We start from the raw sequence: 21,231 nt of genomic DNA, 5'->3' as shown, positions 1-21,231 counted from the left end.
GACAGACCCTATCACCCCTCTCCATTAAAGGTTGGTGCCCAATGACAGGCCGTATCACCCCTCTACATTAATGGTTGGTACCCAATGACAGGCCCTATCACCCCTCTCCATTAATGGTTGGTACCCAATGACAGGCCCTATCACCCCTCTACATTAATGGTTGGTACCCAATGACAGACCTTATCACCCCTCTCCATTAATGGTTGGTACCCAATGACAGGCCCTATCACCCCTCTCCATTAATGGTTGGTACCCAATGACAGACCCTATCAGCCCTCTCCATCAATGGTTGGTACCAAATGACAGGCCCTATCACCCCTCTACATTAATGGTTGGTACCCAATGACAGACCCAATCACCCCTCTACATTAATGGTTGGTACCCAATGACAGACCCTATCACCCCTCTCCATTAATGGTTGGTGCCCAAAGTCAGGCCCTATCACCCCTCTCCATTAATGGTTGGTGCCCAATGACAGACCCAATCACCCCTCTACATTAATGGTTGGTACCCAATGACAGGCCCTATCACCCCTCTCCATTAATGGTTGGGTCCAATGACAGACCCAATCACCCCTCTCCATTAATGGTTGGTACCAAATGACAGACCCAATCACCCCTCTACATTAATAGTTGGTACCCAATGACAGACCCTATCACCCCTCTACATTTGATGCCTAATAATCTAAATGAAATATTGAAATCTTTTTAGGTGCCTATCACCCCTCTACATTAATGGTTGGTACCCAATGACAGGCCCTATCACCCCTCTCCATTAATGGTTGGTGCCCTAAGTCAGGCCCTATCACCCCTCTCCATTAATGGTTGGTGCCCAATGACAGGCCCTATCACCCCTCTCCATTAATGGTTGGTGCCCAATGACAGGCCCTATCACCCCTCTCCATTAATGGTTGGTACCCAATGACAGACCCTATCACCCCTCTCCATTAATGGTTGGTACCTAATGACAGGCCCTATCACCCCTCTCCATTAATGGTTGGTACCCAATGACAGACCCAATCACCCCTCTACATTAATGGTTGGTACCCAATGACAGACCCAATCACCACTCTACATTAATGGTTGGTACCCAATGACAGGCCCTATCACCCCGCTCCATTAATGGTTGGTGCCCAATGACAGGCCCTATCACTCCTCTCCATTAATGGTTGGTACCCAATGACAGGCCCTATCACCCCTCTACATTAATGGTTGGTACCCAATGACAGACCTTATCACCCCTCTCCATTAATGGTTGGTACCCAATGACAGGCCCTATCACCCCTCTCCATTAATGGTTGGTGCCCAATGACAGGCCCTATCACCCCTCTCCATTAATGGTTGGTGCCCAAAGTCAGGCCCTATCACCCCTCTCCATTAATGGTTGGTGCCCAATGACAGGCCCTATCACCCCTCTCCATTAATGGTTGGTACCAAATGACAGGCCCTATCACCCCTCTACATTAATGGTTGGTACCCAATGACAGACCCTATCACCCCTCTACATTAATGGTTGGTACCCAATGACAGACCCTATCACCCCTCTACATTAATGGTTGGTGCCCAATGACAGACCCAATCACCCCTCTACATTAATGGTTGGTACCCAATGACAGGCCCTATCACCCCTCTACATTAATGGTTGGTACCAAATGACAGGCCCTATCACCCCTCTACATTAATGGTTGGTACCCAGTGACAGACCCAATCACCCCTCTACATTAATGGTTGGTACCCAATGACATACCCTATCACCCTTCTACATTTGATGCCTAATAATCTAAATGAAATATTGAAATCTTTTTAGGTGCCTATCACCCCTCTACATTAATTGTTGGTACCCAATGACAGGCCCTATCACCCCTCTCCATTAATGGTTGGTGCCCAAAGTCAGGCCCTATCACCCCTCTCCATTAATGGTTGGTGCCCAATGACAGGCCCTATCACCCCTCTCCATTAATGGTTGGTGCCCAATGACAGGCCCTATCACCCCTCTCCATTAATGGTTGGTACCCAATGACAGACCCTATCACCCCTCTCCATTAATGGTTGGTACCAAATGACAGGCCCTATCACCCCTCTACATTAATGGTTGGTACCCAATGACAGACCCAATCACCCCTCTACATTAATGGTTGGTACCCAGTGACAGACCCAATCACCCCTCTACATTAATGGTTGGTACCCAATGACAGGCCCTATCACCCCTCTCCATTAATGGTTGGTACCCAATGACAGGCCCTATCACCCCTCTCCATTAATGGTTGGTACCCAATGACAGGCCCTATCACCCCTCTACATTAATGGTTGGTACCCAATGACAGACCTTATCACCCCTCTCCATTAATGGTTGGTACCCAATGACAGGCCCTATCACCCCTCTCCATTAATGGTTGGTACCCAATGACAGGCCCTATCACCCCTCTCCATTAATGGTTGGTGCCCAAAGTCAGGCCCTATCACCCCTCTCCATTAATGGTTGGTGCCCAATGACAGGCCCTATCACCCCTCTCCATTAATGGTTGGTACCCAATGACAGGCCCTATCACCCCTCTCCATTAATGGTTGGTACCCAATGACAGACCCTATCACCCCTCTACATTAATGGTTGGTACCCAATGACAGACCCTATCACCCCTCTCCATTAATGGTTGGTACCAAATGACAGGCCCTATCACCCCTCTACATTAATGGTTGGTACCCAATGACAGGCCCTATCACCCCTCTACATTAATGGTTGGTACCCAGTGACAGACCCAATCACCCCTCTACATTAATGGTTGGTACCTAATGACATACCCTATCACCCTTCTACATTTGACGCCTAATAATCTAAATGAAATATTGAAATCTTTTTAGGTGCCTATCACCCCTCTACATTAATTGTTGGTACCCAATGACAGGCCCTATCACCCCTCTCCATTAATGGTTGGTGCCCAAAGTCAGGCCCTATCACCCCTCTCCATTAATGGTTGGTGCCCAATGACAGGCCCTATCACCCCTCTCCATTAATGGTTGGTGCCCAATGACAGGCCCTATCACACATCTCCATTAATGGTTGGTACCCAATGACAGACCCTATCACCCCTCTACATTAATGGTTGGTACCCAATGACAGGCCCTATCACCCCTCTACATTAATGGTTGGTACCCAATGACAGACCCTATCACCCCTCTCAATTAATGGTTGGTACCCAATGACAGGCCCTATCACCCCTCTACATTAATGGTTGGTACCTAATGACAGGCCCTATCACCCCTCTTCATTAATGGTTGGTACCCAATGACAGACCTTATCACCCCTCTCCATTAATGGTTGGTACCCAATGACAGGCCCTATCACCCCTCTCCATTAATGGTTGGTACCCAATGACAGACCCTATCACCCCATTCCATTAATGGTTGGTACCAAATGACAGGCCCTATCACCCCTCTACATTAATGGTTGGTACCCAATGACAGACCCTATCACCCCTCTCAATTAATGGTTGGTACCCAATGACAGGCCCTATCACCCCTCTACATTAATGGTTGGTACCCAATGACAGGCCCTATCACCCCTCTACATTAATGGTTGGTACCCAATGACAGACCTTATCACCCCTCTCCATTAATGGTTGGTACCCAATGACAGGCCCTATCACCCCTCTCCATTAATGGTTGGTACCCAATGACAGACCCTATCACCCCTCTCCATTAATGGTTGGTACCAAATGACAGGCCCTATCACCCCTCTACATTAATGGTTGGTACCCAATGACAGACCCAATCACCCCTCTACATTAATGGTTGGTACCCAATGACAGGCCCTATCACCCCTCTACATTAATGGTCAGTACCCAATGACAGACCCTATCACCCCTCTCCATTAAAGGTTGGTGCCCAATGACAGGCCGTATCACCCCTCTACATTAATGGTTGGTACCCAATGACAGGCCCTATCACCCCTCTCCATTAATGGTTGGTACCCAATGACAGGCCCTATCACCCCTCTACATTAATGGTTGGTACCCAATGACAGACCCTATCACCCCTCTCCATTAATGGTTGGTACCAAATGACAGGCCCTATCACCCCTCTACATTAATGGTTGGTACCCAGTGACAGACCCAATCACCCCTCTACATTAATGGTTGGTACCCAATGACAGACCCAATCACCCCTCTACATTAATGGTTGGTACCTAATGACATACCCTATCACCCTTCTACATTTGACGCCTAATAATCTAAATGAAATATTGAAATCTTTTTAGGTGCCTATCACCCCTCTACATTAATGGTTGGTACCCAATGACAGGCCCTATCACCCCTCTCCATTAATGGTTGGTACCCAAAGACAGGCCCTATCACCCCTCTCCATTAATGGTTGGTGCCCAATGACAGGCCCTATCACCCCTCTCCATTAATGGTTGGTGCCCAATGACAGGCCCTATCACCCCTCTCCATTAATGGTTGGTACCCAATGACAGACCCTATCACCCCTCTACATTAATGGTTGGTACCCAATGACAGGCCCTATCACCCCTCTACATTAATGGTTGGTACCCAATGACAGACCCTATCACCCCTCTCCATTAATGGTTGGTACCAAATGACAGGCCCTATCACCCCTCTACATTAATGGTTGGTACCCAATGACAGACCCTATCACCCCTCTACATTAATGGTTGGTACCCAATGACAGACCTTATCACCCCTCTATCCATTAATGGTTGGTACCCAATGACAGGCCCTATCACCCCTCTCCATTAATGGTTGGTACCCAATGACAGACCCTATCACCCCTTTCCATTAATGGTTGGTATCAAATGACAGGCCCTATCACCCCTCTACATTAATGGTTGGTACCCAATGACAGACCCTATCACCCCTCTCCATTAATGGTTGGTACCCAATGACAGGCCCTATCACCCCTCTACATTAATGGTTGGTACCCAATGACAGGCCCTATCACCCCTCTACATTAATGGTTGGTACCCAATGACAGACCTTATCACCCCTCTCCATTAATGGTTGGTACCCAATGACAGGCCCTATCACCCCTCTCCATTAATGGTTGGTACCCAATGACAGACCCTATCACCCCTCTCCATTAATGGTTGGTACCAAATGACAGGCCCTATCACCCCTCTACATTAATGGTTGGTACCCAATGACAGACCCAATCACCCCTTTACATTAATGGTTGGTACCCAATGACAGACCCAATGACAGACCCAATCACCCCTCTACATTAATGGTTGGTACCCAATGACAGACCCTATCACCCCTCTACATTTGAAGCCCAATAATCTAAATGAAAGGTATCGAATGATAATGTTGGGCCCAAGGCCCAGTTTCATGAACATTTCTTAACTTTAAGGAATTCCTTAACTTAAAATTCTCCATAGTAAAGCATTACGGATCTTAAGGAAGCGATCCTTAACCTAAGGATCTTAAGGAAGCGATCCTTAACCTAAGATTTTTCCTTAACTTGTGTAATGCTTTCCTATAGAGAATATTAAGTCCCTCCGCCTGAACTCACCTTCTGGATGGGTGCCTCTACAATGAGTGGTTTATGGAAGAAGGAGCTAGTGTCTTTATACTCAATAGCGTAGTAGTTGACCACGCGGTAGAACTTGGTCGGTTCTTCCCACTGTACAAACACACTGTTGGAGCCAGTGACTGTGACATTTAGTCCAGTAGGACGCCCCGGACCTGGAAATAATAAAAATAATTATCTCATAGCAGTAGTATCATAAAACAAACTAGACAGTTATCAATAATCATAACTAACACAATACTAATGTTATATTTCATACTGTTTTATTTCCTATCCATTCACTACAAGATATACTTTAATTTTGTTCTTAGACCTAACAGGGTTTAGTGTATAAATATATGGTAAGAAGAAAGGTAGAATAGCCAACAAGTTAATTTGCTTTGCTATCGCTAATGTTTTCAGGCCTTTTTACAATCTTTTAGTCTACAACATATCTTTAATCTAAAATACATGTGTAACAGTTTTTGTCCAAATAAAACAAAAAAAAACTCAGCACATTCTCTATGAGACATTTTTTGTTGAGTCAGTGTGTGTTACCTGTAACATCGGTTAAAGCTGGGTAGGAATCACTGAACTCTCCGTTACCTCCCCCGGTAAAAGCACGCACTCGTACCTTATACTGTGTGTAGGGTTCTGTGGATAAAACAAGTATCAACATAATTCTATGCATCATGATTAGTTGACCAAACAAGGGAACCATGCATGTAAAATTTGAGAAATATCTGTGCAGTACTTCTCAAGAAATAGCATTAACAAAGTAAGCTGTCAATCAATTTGCAAAAGAAACCAAATAAAGTAATCAGTGTATAAGTCACAACTTGTTTTACTTGGAAATCAGACATGAGGCTTAAACATCAATGCGACTTATACTACAAAAACATTCATATTTTCAGTGTTCGTTTATAAAGACAAGGGCACTATTTGGGTGAAATATGGTATGGTTTTTTTCTAACTCGTGTCTTTAATGTCTAAGGACATATAAAATAAATATTTGATGGGCGTCCAAAATAACAAGTGTTACAGACATCATAGTAACTAACAGAACTTACCAAGGTCAGATATGTATACGCCTCGTGTATGGTACTGCCACGGTCGCCAAGGTTACGAACAATCATAGATTTTATAGTGATGAAGTTGCTTACAGAACTTACCGAGGTCAGATATATACGCCTCATGCTTGGTAGTACCACGATCACCAAGGTTACGGATGATCATAGATTTGATACTGTTGTTGTGGCTCCATTCCAACTCGTAGCCTAGAAGGTTTCCTCTCATCTCCTTAGGGGCCTCCCAGCTCAGGTTAAATGAAGTGGACATCACATCCAGGGTGTGAATGATTCGGGGTTTAGACGGCCCTGTAAAGAATGCCAGATGGTAAAAAGAAGATAATTCTCACTATAAAATGGACAGACAAAGTGATGGTGAGAACTTGATGGCTCTCTAACATAGTATTATTTAATACTTGGTAACTGTAAATATTGTATTTTGAATGGCTCCCTAACATAATATTATTTAATACTTGGTAACTGTAAATATTGTATTTTGAATGGCTCCCTAACATAATATTATTTAATACTTGGTAACTGTAAATATTGTATTTTGAATGGCTCCCTAACATAATATTATTTAATACTTGGTAACTGTAAATATTGTATTTTGAATGGCTCCCTAACATAATATTATTTAATACTTGGTAACTGTAAATATTGTATTTTGAATGGCTCCCTAACATAATATTATTTAATACTTGGTAACTGTAAATATTGTATTTTGAATGGCTCCCTAACATAATATTATTTCATACTTGGTAACTGTAAATATTGTATTTTGAATGACGTTGGAAGCTAACTTTCCTAATGACCTCTAACCTTTGTTTGAAGATAACAGGGAATGACTTTTGCAGATAAAAATTGAATTGGTAAAACCTTTTAAAATAGGTGAGGTAGATCGTTATTTCAGAAGACAAATGTCTGCAAAATTACTTTGATTGCAAAAACTGAAAGTACATTGCAAGGCATTGTATTACAGTATTAACTGTAATATCATGTTTAAGCTATAACATTTTATTTCTATCATCTAATACAGTACAGATGATACTGTGTAATCTTTCATGTACTTACGACCTTCAGCCGTACGGACCATCACCTCAGCAAACGGTCCTGTACCAAAGTTGTTCTGGGCTCTTATGGTGATGTAGTAGTTGGTAAATGGCAATAGATTGATGATTGTCAGGTTCTGAAAAATTCAATAAACTACAAGTCAGTTTTACAAAGGTTCTGAAAAATTTAATAAACTACAAGTCAGTTCTAAAAAGGTTCTGAAAAATTAAATAAACTACAAGTCAGTTATACAAATGTCATGCAACAAAATTGATATGAAATACCTGTATATATTAATTTTTTATTGCAGTTCTTACATGTAAAATTGATTCTTTTGCTTCAACTGAAACACCTACATACCTAGGCACTATACACAAATAAGCATGATACCTGAAAAGTTAGGGTACTTGCTTGAGACATCTGACTGATTCCTACTACATTTTGATAAATGATTCAGACTTTATGTTAATGTTATCCCTGTATATAACTGTAGGCTATTACAATGACCACTGAAGCCGTACAGTGATGATAATTGACCGTCAATGACCACTGAAGCCGTACAGTAATGATAACTGACCGTTTTGTCCTTGTTTTCCTCAGTGACTGTCTGTAGAACCTTTGAACCCTCTACATTATACTGGATGACGTAGCCGGTGAGCTCTCCGTTGAGCTCTGAGGCGAGAGGTGGTTGCCATTTGAAGAAAATCTGTGAGCTGTTGTGACTTATAGCCTCCAGGATTTCTGGAGCTGCACTCGGAGCTGGACAACAAAACAAGTCAAAATGTTCAATCGCAGACATCTTTTTATCTTTATTATTTCACATCATATCCTTCACATTCTTACAATTCAATATTATGGTAAGTCAAGCAAACTTTAAATCTTGCAAACAATCTTTAAAATCTTATATTACTTTTTGTATTAAACTATAATCAAATGCTTCGTATTTCCATTATTTCACAAATGACAAAACATTGATTTATTAGGTATCATACCTATAATCTATTTAATTTTGACATATGACCTATGCATTACCATCAGAATTGATCCTAAACTTTGACCTATGACCTATGCGTTACCTTCAGAATTTATCCTAAATTATGACCTTTGACCTTACCTTCAGACTTAGTCCAGAAGATCTCGCTCTCCTGACTAGGCATGCTGCGTCCGACGTAGTTGACGGCGATGACTCGAGCCCGATACATGGTATACGGCAGCAGGTTAATGAAGGTACAGGAGGGCGGATCCTTAATTGACATAGCACTGGACATCTCCTGGGCACTCGACCACTCCTTTGTCGCCATTCTGTTCAACAATTTATAAACTCATTAATTAGCTAACAGTACATTTCTCTCTACATGTTTGAACCACGACCTTATGACAGAGTATTTATAACCTATAATCAGTCTAAAGCACATAGTAATTATATACATTGTAATTAATAACTTTTACTGACTATAGACACAGCAGCACATAGATCAAAGTCTTCCTTCAAGTAACACAAAACATCAGGGTTCTACTGTTGGTTGTTTAAACGCCTTCAGTACGATCATTATAGTACATATATACAGAACGCACTACTATTTCTTCATTATTACATCATCTTGATAACTTAGCTTATTTCATTTCATCACATAACTGGCGCCTTAAGCCAGGTCATACAGCCATGGCATCAATATCACACACAAGTAATAACACTATTGTGACATCATAGACAATATTGGTGTCAAAAATATGACATCACACCAATGAAAATGTTGTCTTTATTTCCATAAACACTAGTTATATGATAAATAGATAAGAATCCTACACTTGTGGCTACATAAGATGAAATCTAAAGGTTCATGACACATCAAATTATCAACACTTTTGTTCTAGATCATTAGGAAAACAGGACACTGGTTTTTCCCCCTTTACATCATTTGGATAACATACCGATAAGAGAATATGGGATTACAATTATCTTATTTAGTAACATGAATACTGTTTATTGCTTTATTTTATTATGATAATGTAAAATTTGCTTTTTCCCTTACTTCATTTGAATAACATAAGAGAATATGGGACTGTTGTTCTCCTTGCGACTGTGTGCCCAGCTAACGGTGATGCTGCGTGACTCTATGTCAGTAATCACAGGTCGGCCTGGGATGGTGGGAACATCTGAAACATTAACACCGGTCCATTAGCAGGCTTGTCAGTTATAAAAGTACGATGACATTAGTGGGAAGGTGTCAAGTCCTATATAGGGATATAGTACAGGTTACATAATTGTTGTGTCAGCTGTAACTGTACTCTGGGAGTGAGCAAACCTCATCACCCTTACCTGTAATACACTAACTCCTTAAAATATTGGAGGCATCCTTATATCCTTTTTTCATCATATCCTTCACACCAAAAGCATATACACTTTGGTATATTTTTATGCATTGCAGTCCATGTAATCATGACCTCACCAGGAAAGTTTTTAACTTTTAACACAGTTATGTAACTTGTATAATCTAGATGTCACTGATCAGACATAGTCTATTTGGCCAGTACAGCCAGGTTTCTGGATTACACAGCTTTTATTACTATGAATTAGCAAGAAAAATTACAAACAATAATGCCGTAATGCACAGTGATATAGATAAGACAAGGATTGGTTTTGACGAGTTATACTTGGACGAGTTATACTTTGACGAGTTATACTTTGACGAGTTATACTTGGACGAGTTATACTTGGACGAGTTATACTTTGACGAGTTATACTTTGACGAGTTATACTTGGACGAGTTATACTTGGACGAGTTATACTTTGACGAGTTATACTTGGACGAGTTATACTTTGAGGAGTTATACTTGGACGAGTTATACTTTGACGCGTTATACTTGGACGAGTTATACTTGGACGAGTTATACTTTGACGAGTTGGACGAGTTATACTTGGACGAGTTATACTTGGACGAGTTATACTTGACGAGTTATTCTTTGACGAGTTATTTGACTTTTATACTTGGACGAGTTATACTTGGACGAGTTATACTTGGACGAGTTATACTTTGACGAGTTATTCTTTGACGAGTTATACTTTGGCATTATTGCATCACAGATCCTGTTACCTATTGAAACATTATAAGCTACTTATTAGTCATTACATGTATTATATATTTCAACTTTCTTACATAAACAACTTCAAATCAAGATTAATACCTTGTACAAGAAGTGAGGTAACATTGGTTTCTCGTGACATCTCGGCAGACTGAGTGTCGTCAGTAAATACGATGACAGTACAGGTGTAGTTGTCGCTGTCGCCGAGGACAAGATTGGACACGACGAGACTGTAACTGGTCAACACCTCATACTTATTACCCGCTGCCAGACTCTGGTCCAGATACGACAGCTTCATCTCGTCTTCCCCCACAATCTCGCTCGCTGACAATAAAAACATGTTATCCTTCTTCCATGTGACCAGGGTATGACTTGGGTTGAAGCCCGAGGCATTGACCCGGCACGGAATGGACACGTTACTACCCACGATTCCATACACTTGTTCCTGGAAGTCTTGACCCAGAACACCTGAAATGAAAGGAAATGTGGGTGTAATAAAAACGTATTAACAGTAAAACATGTTTATGTTAACAAGAGGCCCAAGGGCCTTAACGGTCATCTGACTACCTTGGCAAACATCACATCAGAAATTAATTAAAAATAGTGTCATGGTAGCCATCTTCAATTTGGGATCAACCAGAGATATAACAACATTTTGTCAGGATCATGTCAGGATCATTTCATGCAAGTTTCAGCCAAATAGCACCAGTAAAACTTGAGAAGAAGTTCAAAATGTGTTTTCAAGATGGCAGCTATGACGGCCATTTTGGATTTCGGATCGACCCGATAAATAACAACACTTTGTCGGAACCATGTCAAGATCATTTCATGCAAGTTTCAGCCAAATTGCACCGGTAGAACTTGAGAAGAAATTCAAAATGTGTTTTCAAGATGGTGGCTGTGGCGGCCATCTTGGATTTCTGATCGACCCGAAAAATAAAAACACTTTGTTGGAACCATGTCAGGATCATTTCATGTAAGTTTCAGCTAAATCGTACTTGTAGAACTTGAAAAGAAGTTCAAAATGTGAAAAGTTAACACACGGCAGACGACAACTATAGGTCATCCTGACCCTTTGGGTCAGATGACCTAAAAATCCTAATTGAAGTCAGGGATGCTATAACTACTATTCTGTGTTAATTTTGTGTATAACAATTTTTGTCACAAAATAAATTTTGCTGGTCCTCAAATATTCATTTTACCCATGTTTTATTTTGACCTTGAAATCATGTAACCTTGGTAATTTGTACCAAAGCAAATACTGAATGTAAACAATATGGCCAGCTACAAAGCCATGTGGGCCGTACATCTGACAATGAGATGCATCAATACAACAGATTAAATCATTTGCTGCTAAAAAACAGAGCGATAACAAACTTTAAGTATCAAAATCCAAGATGGCTGCCTGGCGGCCATCTTGTTAACCGATTGGTCCCAAAATGCAATATGCACAACTGCCTAGGAACCTCTCAGTGCAGTGCGAGTAACACAAAAACAAGCATAGTACTAGACTATTACCGTCTTCATCACAAAAAATGTGATAACTTATACATAGAATTTGACCAGCGACTTGTCAATCTTGTGACTTATACAGAAGTAGTTCATTATGACAGAGTCAGGATCGTTAATGTACTGAACATTTTCACTCTCTGAATACTGTAAACCAACTGATTTTGTGTTTTTATGCCAAACAACTTATTCAAAGCAATTCAGTTTCACAATTTACAGTTAAAAAGCTTTATACGACTTGTATAGTTGAAATGTTGAATTTTTACAGCAATTTATTTCTGAAAATATTATATCCTAAGTATAATAAATGCCCATAGCACCCATTAGGGTTATCAAAGTTTGATTAAATGAGTTTTTTATAGATATGTACTTGGGGTATAAGATTTCTGACTACCTCAATTCTAATTTATTATTCCCGATATTTCACTTGTAAATGACATTAGACTGCCAGCAGATTTTGTGATGTTGGACACACTATTAAATTGGCAGCCCCTCAGTGCCTGTCCCCTGGCAGTCGGTATAATTACTTTGCTGTACATTACAATAAGTTTGTTCAGTACAATCCTACCAGGTCAACAGGCTTTTTATAAAGCGTGTGTGTGGGAAGACATTAAAATCATTGCACCTTGTCATAAAAAATCACCAATTAATTTTACTGTTTTTTCTGTTTTATCATTCAAGCTGGAAGCATATTGTTTGATAATTCACAACTGGGTACAGTATATATATGTGGTGTAATATAGTTAATTACACCAGAATTATTAGTGCCTAGTGTAAAAATGATCAGCATTATATATTAACTGTTGTCGTATGTGTAATGACATCATTCTACTCCTGGCTAATCAACTACTGGTCATAGAAACTTTTCTGTCAGTTAAATATAGAACACTGATTACCTAAACCTCTAAGCTAATGTAGTGGCATTAGACTGGGTCGCACCAGGTAGCTCATCGATAGAGCATCCGACTAATGTTTGGAGGTCCTGGGTTTAAAACCCTGGTCCTGTTATAAAATTGGTGAGCATGCAATTGGTATACATAGTACTCTAACAGGGGATACATAAACTTGTGAGTTGTGTCTTTGGGGACAAAGACTTAGAGAAGGGAGGGAAAAGTTTAGAGAAACTGGACTGGACAGATTATCGTTGACCAGGTAGCTCAATCGGTAAAACATTCAGCTGGTACTGATGATTGGGAGTCTGGGGTTCGAACCCTGGTCTGACTGTTACATTTTCTCCTGTTACACCAAGGCATCTGAATGTGAATTTAAAAAATACAAGAGAAGATCCTAAAATGTGAATTCCTTGTTATCGACCTGTTCACATAAGCCGAGCGTTTCTCCCGTACAAACAACTCCATATTTAGGCTATTATAGGAATTACAGCCTTAGTGATGAGTCAAATTAACACTAGAAACTGTCACTTTAGATTGCCAAGATAATTAACATGACTCAACTGATTTAAGCTCCATGTCTAAATCTCTTTCATGTTCAGAGATTCTGCCACATATACAGGGTACCAGGGCGGTAGTTATCTATAATCTTTTATCGCTACACATGTACATTGCCTGTTACTGCAATGGACATATAAATAACATGTAAATATTTATTATATTTTGTGACTTACACAAGGTCTCTGGTACCTTTAGACAGTGTTAATCACCAGTACAATGTTCACACCTGTACAAGTAATTATTTAACACAGGAAATTTGTACCTTTGATGGCCTGTATTTTGTACCTACAAATTACAACTGATCACCTTTCTGTCACACCAATAGCTTCAACACCTTGTAAGATATTAGCTAGATTTAGGGATCTGACTTTTTTATGGCAGCTCTCAAAAAGATCACCCAAGATCTATGATGAATAGTTTTCCGATAGCAATCTGAAGCCAGTGGCAGTTTATCTGGCACGCTGTACAAAACACTGTTATATAGTAGCTGTCCGCTACCTTTACAGTGTGTTCAAATCCGAGACAGATTTGACTAACTAGACAATTACAGTAAATGTTCTTAAGCCTCGCACAAAATCCAAAAATCACTTGTCATGAAAAAAAACTAAATCTTGGAAGCTCAATATTCATAAAGACACGCTTTTATTTTCATCACTATGAAGAAGTAAATTTAAACCTTGAAAACGTGTTAATAACATCTGAAGAAAAACTTAAAATAAACATTTAATTTGAATAAAATTGAGGATATTTGTAACACTGGTCACACGAGACAGGTGTTGAATGCCTCTAATCTGATTATCTATTGGTGATTATTTACCAGGTATTTAATTACTCGTCCCTCCCCGACATGTGACAGATCGCTCACACTCGGATTGTACCCACTACAGATCACTGTGTGACCCTGAACCAGGCTCGGGACGCTCAGGCTTTGGTGTTAAATAGTACTACCTTAAAGTGTTAAAATACTCCACGTTACAAATCTTTTAAGATCAAGTTTATATCACCTAGATTTCTAAGTTACTTATGAGTGTCACACATTGCTGGAGTTAGGAGAGATACCAGGTATATATAATGAATGGTATATAGCCTGTACATATTAGATCAGTGATTGTGTTTCTACAAAGTGTACTGTTACATGACAATCAGTATAACGCTGAATCAGCAGATTTTGTATTTTGGTATAAGCTAGTTATATGTATATTAGGTAACATCTTTGAAGACAATGACTGAAGACAGTTGATATAAATATTTTGTCGGCATTTACAAATTCAGTAAAACACGGCTATTACAAACCTCTGGGGACCAATAAAATTGATTCTTTATATGCATAGTTCATTAAACACATTTCACAAACACCTTATAGGAACTGTTCATTAAACACATTTCACAAACACCTTATAGGAACTGTTCATTAAACACATTTCACAAACACCTTATAGGAACTGTTCATTAAACACTTTCACAAACACCTTATAGGAACTGTTCATTAAACACATTTCACAAACACCTTATAGGAAATTGAACCGGAAATGAAATTACTATGGTATCACTTATAACCATAAAACACACTACAAGTATTATAACCATAAAATAGCCACATATAACTATTTGATACTGATGCCAATGACATGTAACATATGGTGTGCTAAAGATTTTGTTTTTTTTATCCCAAACCATGGGCCAATGTTTCATTAGTCACAAGTACACTGCAAACTCTTTAGCCAAAACTGTGTAATATTTGATAGAATGTGTTACTATTATAATAACAGACATGTTTCATTTATTACATGTTCTACCATATATATCCTTCTTTTTGAAATATTTCACAAATTGATCTCATCTGAGCTGCCATACAACATCAAACAAAGCCATAAAACAAATTATATATCTAATTATCTGTTTATGATGTGGTTGTGTCAGGTTTATGAATAGTGTAAAAAGCCTATTGAACCTTCAGTAATCTATTGGTATTTTTGGAGAGGAAGTGTTATAAGTAGAGGAAATGACAAGTGAGGCAATAAGACGGTGTGGTATTACAGGGTGAGACAGTCGGTCTTATCAGCTTTACGATCTGTCACACACAGACAATCTGACAGGTACGCACCAACAAAACACAACAATTTTCTTTTTACAAATCAGCCAGCTGAAGCAGATGTATATTACCTATCTGCAATAAACAATACCCCATGTAGGTAATGTGAAGTTTCCACACATAGTACATGGCTTTTTTTATACATTTGTCACACAAAAGAATAAAGTATTGGTTTCAAAAACTTTCTAAAGTGAAAATTCTTAAGAGGAAATCAGATTCACCCTGTGTTGTTTTTTTTTACCTGAAGTCTATATAGCTCTCTCTCTCTCTCTACATATATATTATTCATTTCATATATATATATATGTAAAGAAAACATTACAATAAAGCAACAAACTTAAAATCTCTTGTCAATTTGATATGCTCAGCAGATGATCATGAGTTCTGATGCGACATTATCTCCCCCTAGGCTACATTAGGAATCTGACATCCAAAACAATTAAATTTTATCTGTAAGTTCAATTAATTAGTTGGTATAGTATTTTACAACATAATCCGCCTGATATCCAGTGATTTCGCCTGTGTAATATTTTTGCGTATGTCACTAGTGTAATATGACCTGGGGCAATTTTCATTGGCTGGAAATTCATTGTGACATAAGACAGAAACAATAAAATGACGTCAGGAAAAATGACCTGACGTCGGGATTACGAGGATGGCGGAACAAAATGGCGGTCTCTGCTGGATTTTCAGAATACATTTTGATGTGAAATTCTTTGTTATGTAGGTTTTTGTAGTTATGTGATAGAAAGTATCTTAAATTTGTGTTCATTTCATATAAGATTTTATGAAACTCATCTCGAAGTTTTAATTTTTGCTCGCCAAGGCTCACAAAACTAAAAACATCTTAAGACTTGTTTCATAAAATCTCACATGAAATGAACACTCATGTAAGATCCTATATATCTGACACAGGTTTGATTTTGTCAATTATTCATCATACAGTATTTTGTATCGAAATACATGTATTATAGAACATATTATGTCATAACACAGTGTGCAGCTGGATAATAACCCTGGGAGTGTGACATTTGGTATGGCCTCACATTTCTAATTTGATCTGCCAAGACATGATGACTTGTACATTAAACTTGCTGAATAAGTCAAAGTTTACAGATTAATCTAATTAAATGTAGGCAGAGTATGTGGGATTATTAAGTTCCCAGGGTATATGTACACACTTACAAGGATTCACTGAGTACTGACCAATACACACTTATGTCCAACCTACACCATTTCTATATGTTAATGACCTTTATAAAGTGTTTTAACCATCTTTGTCGGTGAGTAAAACACTGTGTTAATTGTGTGTATATCTGACCAGGTTTTGGAGTACATACTATAACGGATTAGCCCCTGTTTCTGTGGTATAAGTCAGAGATCAACTAAATCCAGACCTACAGCCCTACAACCTGACCTAGCACATCTGTTTTGTGTAACATATAGACATGTATATATAACCATGGAGGAGGAGAAACTCCAGCAGCTGTATCTCTCCTCAGGTCCACTACTGTACAGTAGAAATAGAACGTGACCAAACAAATATTATCAAGCCTAGAGAAATCTTAAATATATTAATGTACATAATTATATTTGTACTTGGATTAGCATATACCTCCAGAATATATATTCCTGACAAAACTGTTAGTGCGGTGGAGAACACTAGTGAAAATCAAAACATGTTCCAGTTGTTTTCTTACTTCGAAACACATTTTTATATCAACTAATTAACACAACTGCAATGAATACTATAAAATACATTTACATATTTTATTTAAATAATTTTTAGTCAATCATCAATGATATTAATTAAGCTATCATCATATGAGGGTCTTGAGTAGCAGAAAAGTAGAAACATTAATAGTGATCATGATTGCATTAGTATTTTTAACATAATGCCTCCTCCATCAGTAACCATCAGACTGACTTTTAATAGCAGAGCACAGTAGAGTGCAGTATGAGCTGTGATAACATCTGTTACACCTCATTTCCTGTTACATATCACACTCAATGGAGTTAATTTATCTCTGTTATTATATATCATAGGATTTAACACCACTACTAAAAATATCACAATTCAATTCAATACAAATACCTCACCTAACTTCTATATCTCAACAAATCTTACACTTACTGGGATAACGTAAAGACATTTTTTGATAATATATAATTATACAATGTCATTATAGTTTGAATTTAATTCTATTTTAATTATGATGTAAACCATTTCCAGGGCATTTAAGTCCTTTGCATCTATTAAAAAATTATAAAGGGCAATAACTCTGTATATTTTAAGCCATGACCCCATTTCAGTATGTCATGTCTTTTCAGTTGTTTGTCTAGAAGAGACTTTGCAGGAATACTTGATATCGTATGATGAATGTTCCAGTTTTAGTTTAAGAACAGATCATATGTGTCTGCAGGTTTATTGAGTTACAGTATCTTTAAAAGGAAGACAAGTTATTTATATTAAGTATTTAAAAGGAAGACAAGTTATTTATATTAAGTATTTAAAAGGGAGGATTAGTTCTATATATTCAATATCTTATTACTCTGATAAGAAGTCCATATAAGTTCAGCGTCTGTGTCTGATGGTGATAATGGAGAAAATAAAAACATAAATCTTCATTGATTTATGAAAGTATCATATTGAATTTTTAACTATAGGCTTCTATATATGATACCTTTAATTTCATTACAAATCATTACTATAATATATAGCACCCCTTTTACTCTCATAAACAATAATATGGTTTGGTAGATTTGAATACATTAGTACAGCAGCCACCTAAATGTTATGACCAACAGTTACCTGACACACACAACCCCATTTTAATATTGTTAGTCCACGGCTCCACTATTTTGTGTCATATCATCAGTTGTGGGAGGTGTAGTTGGAGGCTACTTTACTGTGACAAACATTATCAAAGGTTTAACAAGTCGGTCACTTCAGGTCTACATCTTTAAGGTCACAACCACCTCTGTAAACCCTAACAAAGTTATAATTACTAGGTTATTTACTAGTTATTTTCCGAAACAAGTCTTAGAATTAAAAAATTTTTTTTTTTAGAGACTTGGCAAGTAAAAAATCAGAGTTTTATAAAATCTTGTATCATAATTAACTTTCCTCCTCCAGCTATCGATGAAATGTTTGTGTCGGGAATGTTGATGTCATGTTATATAACCAAATATATATGCTGAATATTCCTGCTATATAAACACAACAACTGAATCATTCAGTGACAGAATGACCATGAGGTACTCATGATCAAATGACCAAAAATACTCCACTATAATCAGTGGAATACAGTGCTAATGGACATGCATTTATGTATGAGAATGTGGCGACTATAGCCTGTCTGCTGTACATGTGATCCCGATTGGAAATCATCGCCAGATAATGCACATATGTCACCAGTTATACATAATGAATTGTACACCAACATGCTATCAAATTGAATTTCTGCCTAGAGCACACACTCACCTTGGTACAATCTACCCAAGCTGATATTAATGCTGTATCTGCAAAGCTATGCTATCATTTTATTTCCTTGGTAATTTTTGTACTTCTCTATGTGTAACTCAATGTTCTAATCACTAGTACAGTTTATGAGGTAAGATCTAGACATGTTCTCATCTTTAGTACAGCTGATAAAGTAAAGATGAGTCCTTAATTAAACTATTGTTTTAGCTGACAGAAATATTCTGTTATAGATTGACATTGGTTTATATAGACAGGTATTGATTTTATGGAGGGAGCTCCCACACATGGCTACCGACTGAAATATTATTGATTTTGAGATAGAGGAGGAGGAGGAAGTGGATGCTGTACTCCACAGCACTATCTCTTTGTTAGCACAAGTCTTTGTCCGTCACACAATAGGTGCTGTCCATTCTAATTCCCAACAGCTGAAGTTCACAATGGTACCACTCACTGTTCAGGCTACCATCATTTTAATCTCTATATTTGAATCTTTGGCTAAAACCAAGGCTCCAAGAAAATGACAAAGAAGATAATTGTAAGGCCATGATCACTTATATCCAAACTACAGATATGTAAAATAAAGGTACCACAGATTTTGTCAACACATCTCTGTGTGTGCAAATTTAAAACAGTCAGATAGCAACTATATAAAAGGAGAAACAATTGTCTAGCGTTCAGAGGACATTATCTAAAGGGGAGACAACTGCTGACCTATGTTGTTGTTCACACACTTAAGGGGAGACAACTGCTGGCCTATGTTGTTCTTCACACATTAAAGGGGAGACAACTGCTGACCTTTGTTGTTCTTCACACACTAAAGGGGAGACAACTGCTGGCCTATGTTGTTCTTCACACACTGAAGGGGAGACAACTTTCCAGCTGTCATGTATGTGACCTGATCACGAGTATATATATTACAAGGGGAGACAACCACATAATCTGTCAATGCATTCATATTTTATAAGGGTAGACAACCAGTGACTATAAGGGTAGAAAACTAGTGGCTATAAGGGTAGACAACCAGTGGCTATAAGGATAGACAACCAGTGGCTATAAGGGTAGACAACCAGTAGTTATAAGGGTAGACAACCAGTGGTTATAAGGGTAGACAACCAGTGGTTATAAGGGTAGACAACCAGTGGCTATAAGGGTAGACAACTAGTTGATATAAGGGTAGACAACCAGTGGTTATAAGGGTAGACAACCAGTGGCTATAAGGGTAGACAACCAGTGGTTATAAGGGTAGACAACTAGTTGATATAAGGGTAGACAACCAGTGGTTATAAGGGTAGACAACCAGTGGCTATAAGGGTAGACAACTAGTTGATATAAGGATAGACAACCAGTGGTTATAAGGGTAGACAACTAGTTGATATAAGGGTAGACAACTAGTGGTTATAAGGATAGACAACCAGTGGCTATAAGGGTAGACAACTAGTTGATATAAGGGTAGACAACCAGTGGTTATAAGGGTAGACAACCAGTGGCTATAAGGGTAGACAACCAGTGGTTATAAGGGTAGACAACTAGTTGATATAAGGGTAGACAACCAGTGGTTATAAGGGTAGACAACCAGTGGCTATAAGGGTAGACAACTAGTTGATATAAGGGTAGACAACCAGTGGTTATAAGGGTAGACAACTAGTTGATATAAGGGTAGACAACTAGTGGTTATAAGGGTAGACAACCAGTGGCTATAAGGGTAGACAACCAGTGGCTATAAGGGTAGACAACTAGTTGATATAAGGGTAGACAACTAGTGGTTATAAGGGTAGACAACCAGTGGCTATAAGGGTAGACAACCAGTGGCTATAAGGGTAGACAACCAGTGGTTATAAGGGTAGACAACTAGTTGATATAAGGGTAGACAACTAGTGGCTATAAGGGTAGACAACCAGTGGCTATAAGGGTAGACAACTAGTTGATATAAGGGTAGACAACTAGTGGTTATAAGGGTAGACAACCAGTG

At 38.6% G+C, this 21,231-nt stretch overlaps 1 protein-coding gene across 9 annotated transcripts in view; it reads right to left on the bottom strand.

Annotated features, from left to right (window-relative positions):
• The window catches only part of LOC138305181 (tyrosine-protein phosphatase 99A-like), a 76,535-nt gene that overhangs the window by 46,122 nt on the left and 9,182 nt on the right, over positions 1-21,231 (bottom strand). For all 9 annotated transcript variants that reach the window (XM_069245605.1, XM_069245606.1, XM_069245604.1 and 6 more), the window contains exons 3-10: positions 10,829-11,194; positions 9,676-9,799; positions 8,757-8,944; positions 8,220-8,401; positions 7,664-7,778; positions 6,695-6,898; positions 6,081-6,176; positions 5,526-5,698 (exon numbers count right to left, since the gene is read on the bottom strand). In XM_069245605.1, the coding sequence (XP_069101706.1) occupies positions 5,526-5,698; positions 6,081-6,176; positions 6,695-6,898; positions 7,664-7,778; positions 8,220-8,401; positions 8,757-8,944; positions 9,676-9,799; positions 10,829-11,194 (1,448 nt within the window). The remainder of the gene's footprint in view (positions 1-5,525; positions 5,699-6,080; positions 6,177-6,694; positions 6,899-7,663; positions 7,779-8,219; positions 8,402-8,756; positions 8,945-9,675; positions 9,800-10,828; positions 11,195-21,231) is intronic.

The sequence above is a fragment of the Argopecten irradians genome, chromosome 12 (genome assembly GCF_041381155.1).
Source record: "Argopecten irradians isolate NY chromosome 12, Ai_NY, whole genome shotgun sequence".
NCBI lineage: Eukaryota > Metazoa > Mollusca > Bivalvia > Pectinida > Pectinidae > Argopecten > Argopecten irradians.
The sequence above is the reverse complement of the archived record's forward strand: the minus strand, read 5'-3'. Positions and strand labels throughout refer to the sequence as shown.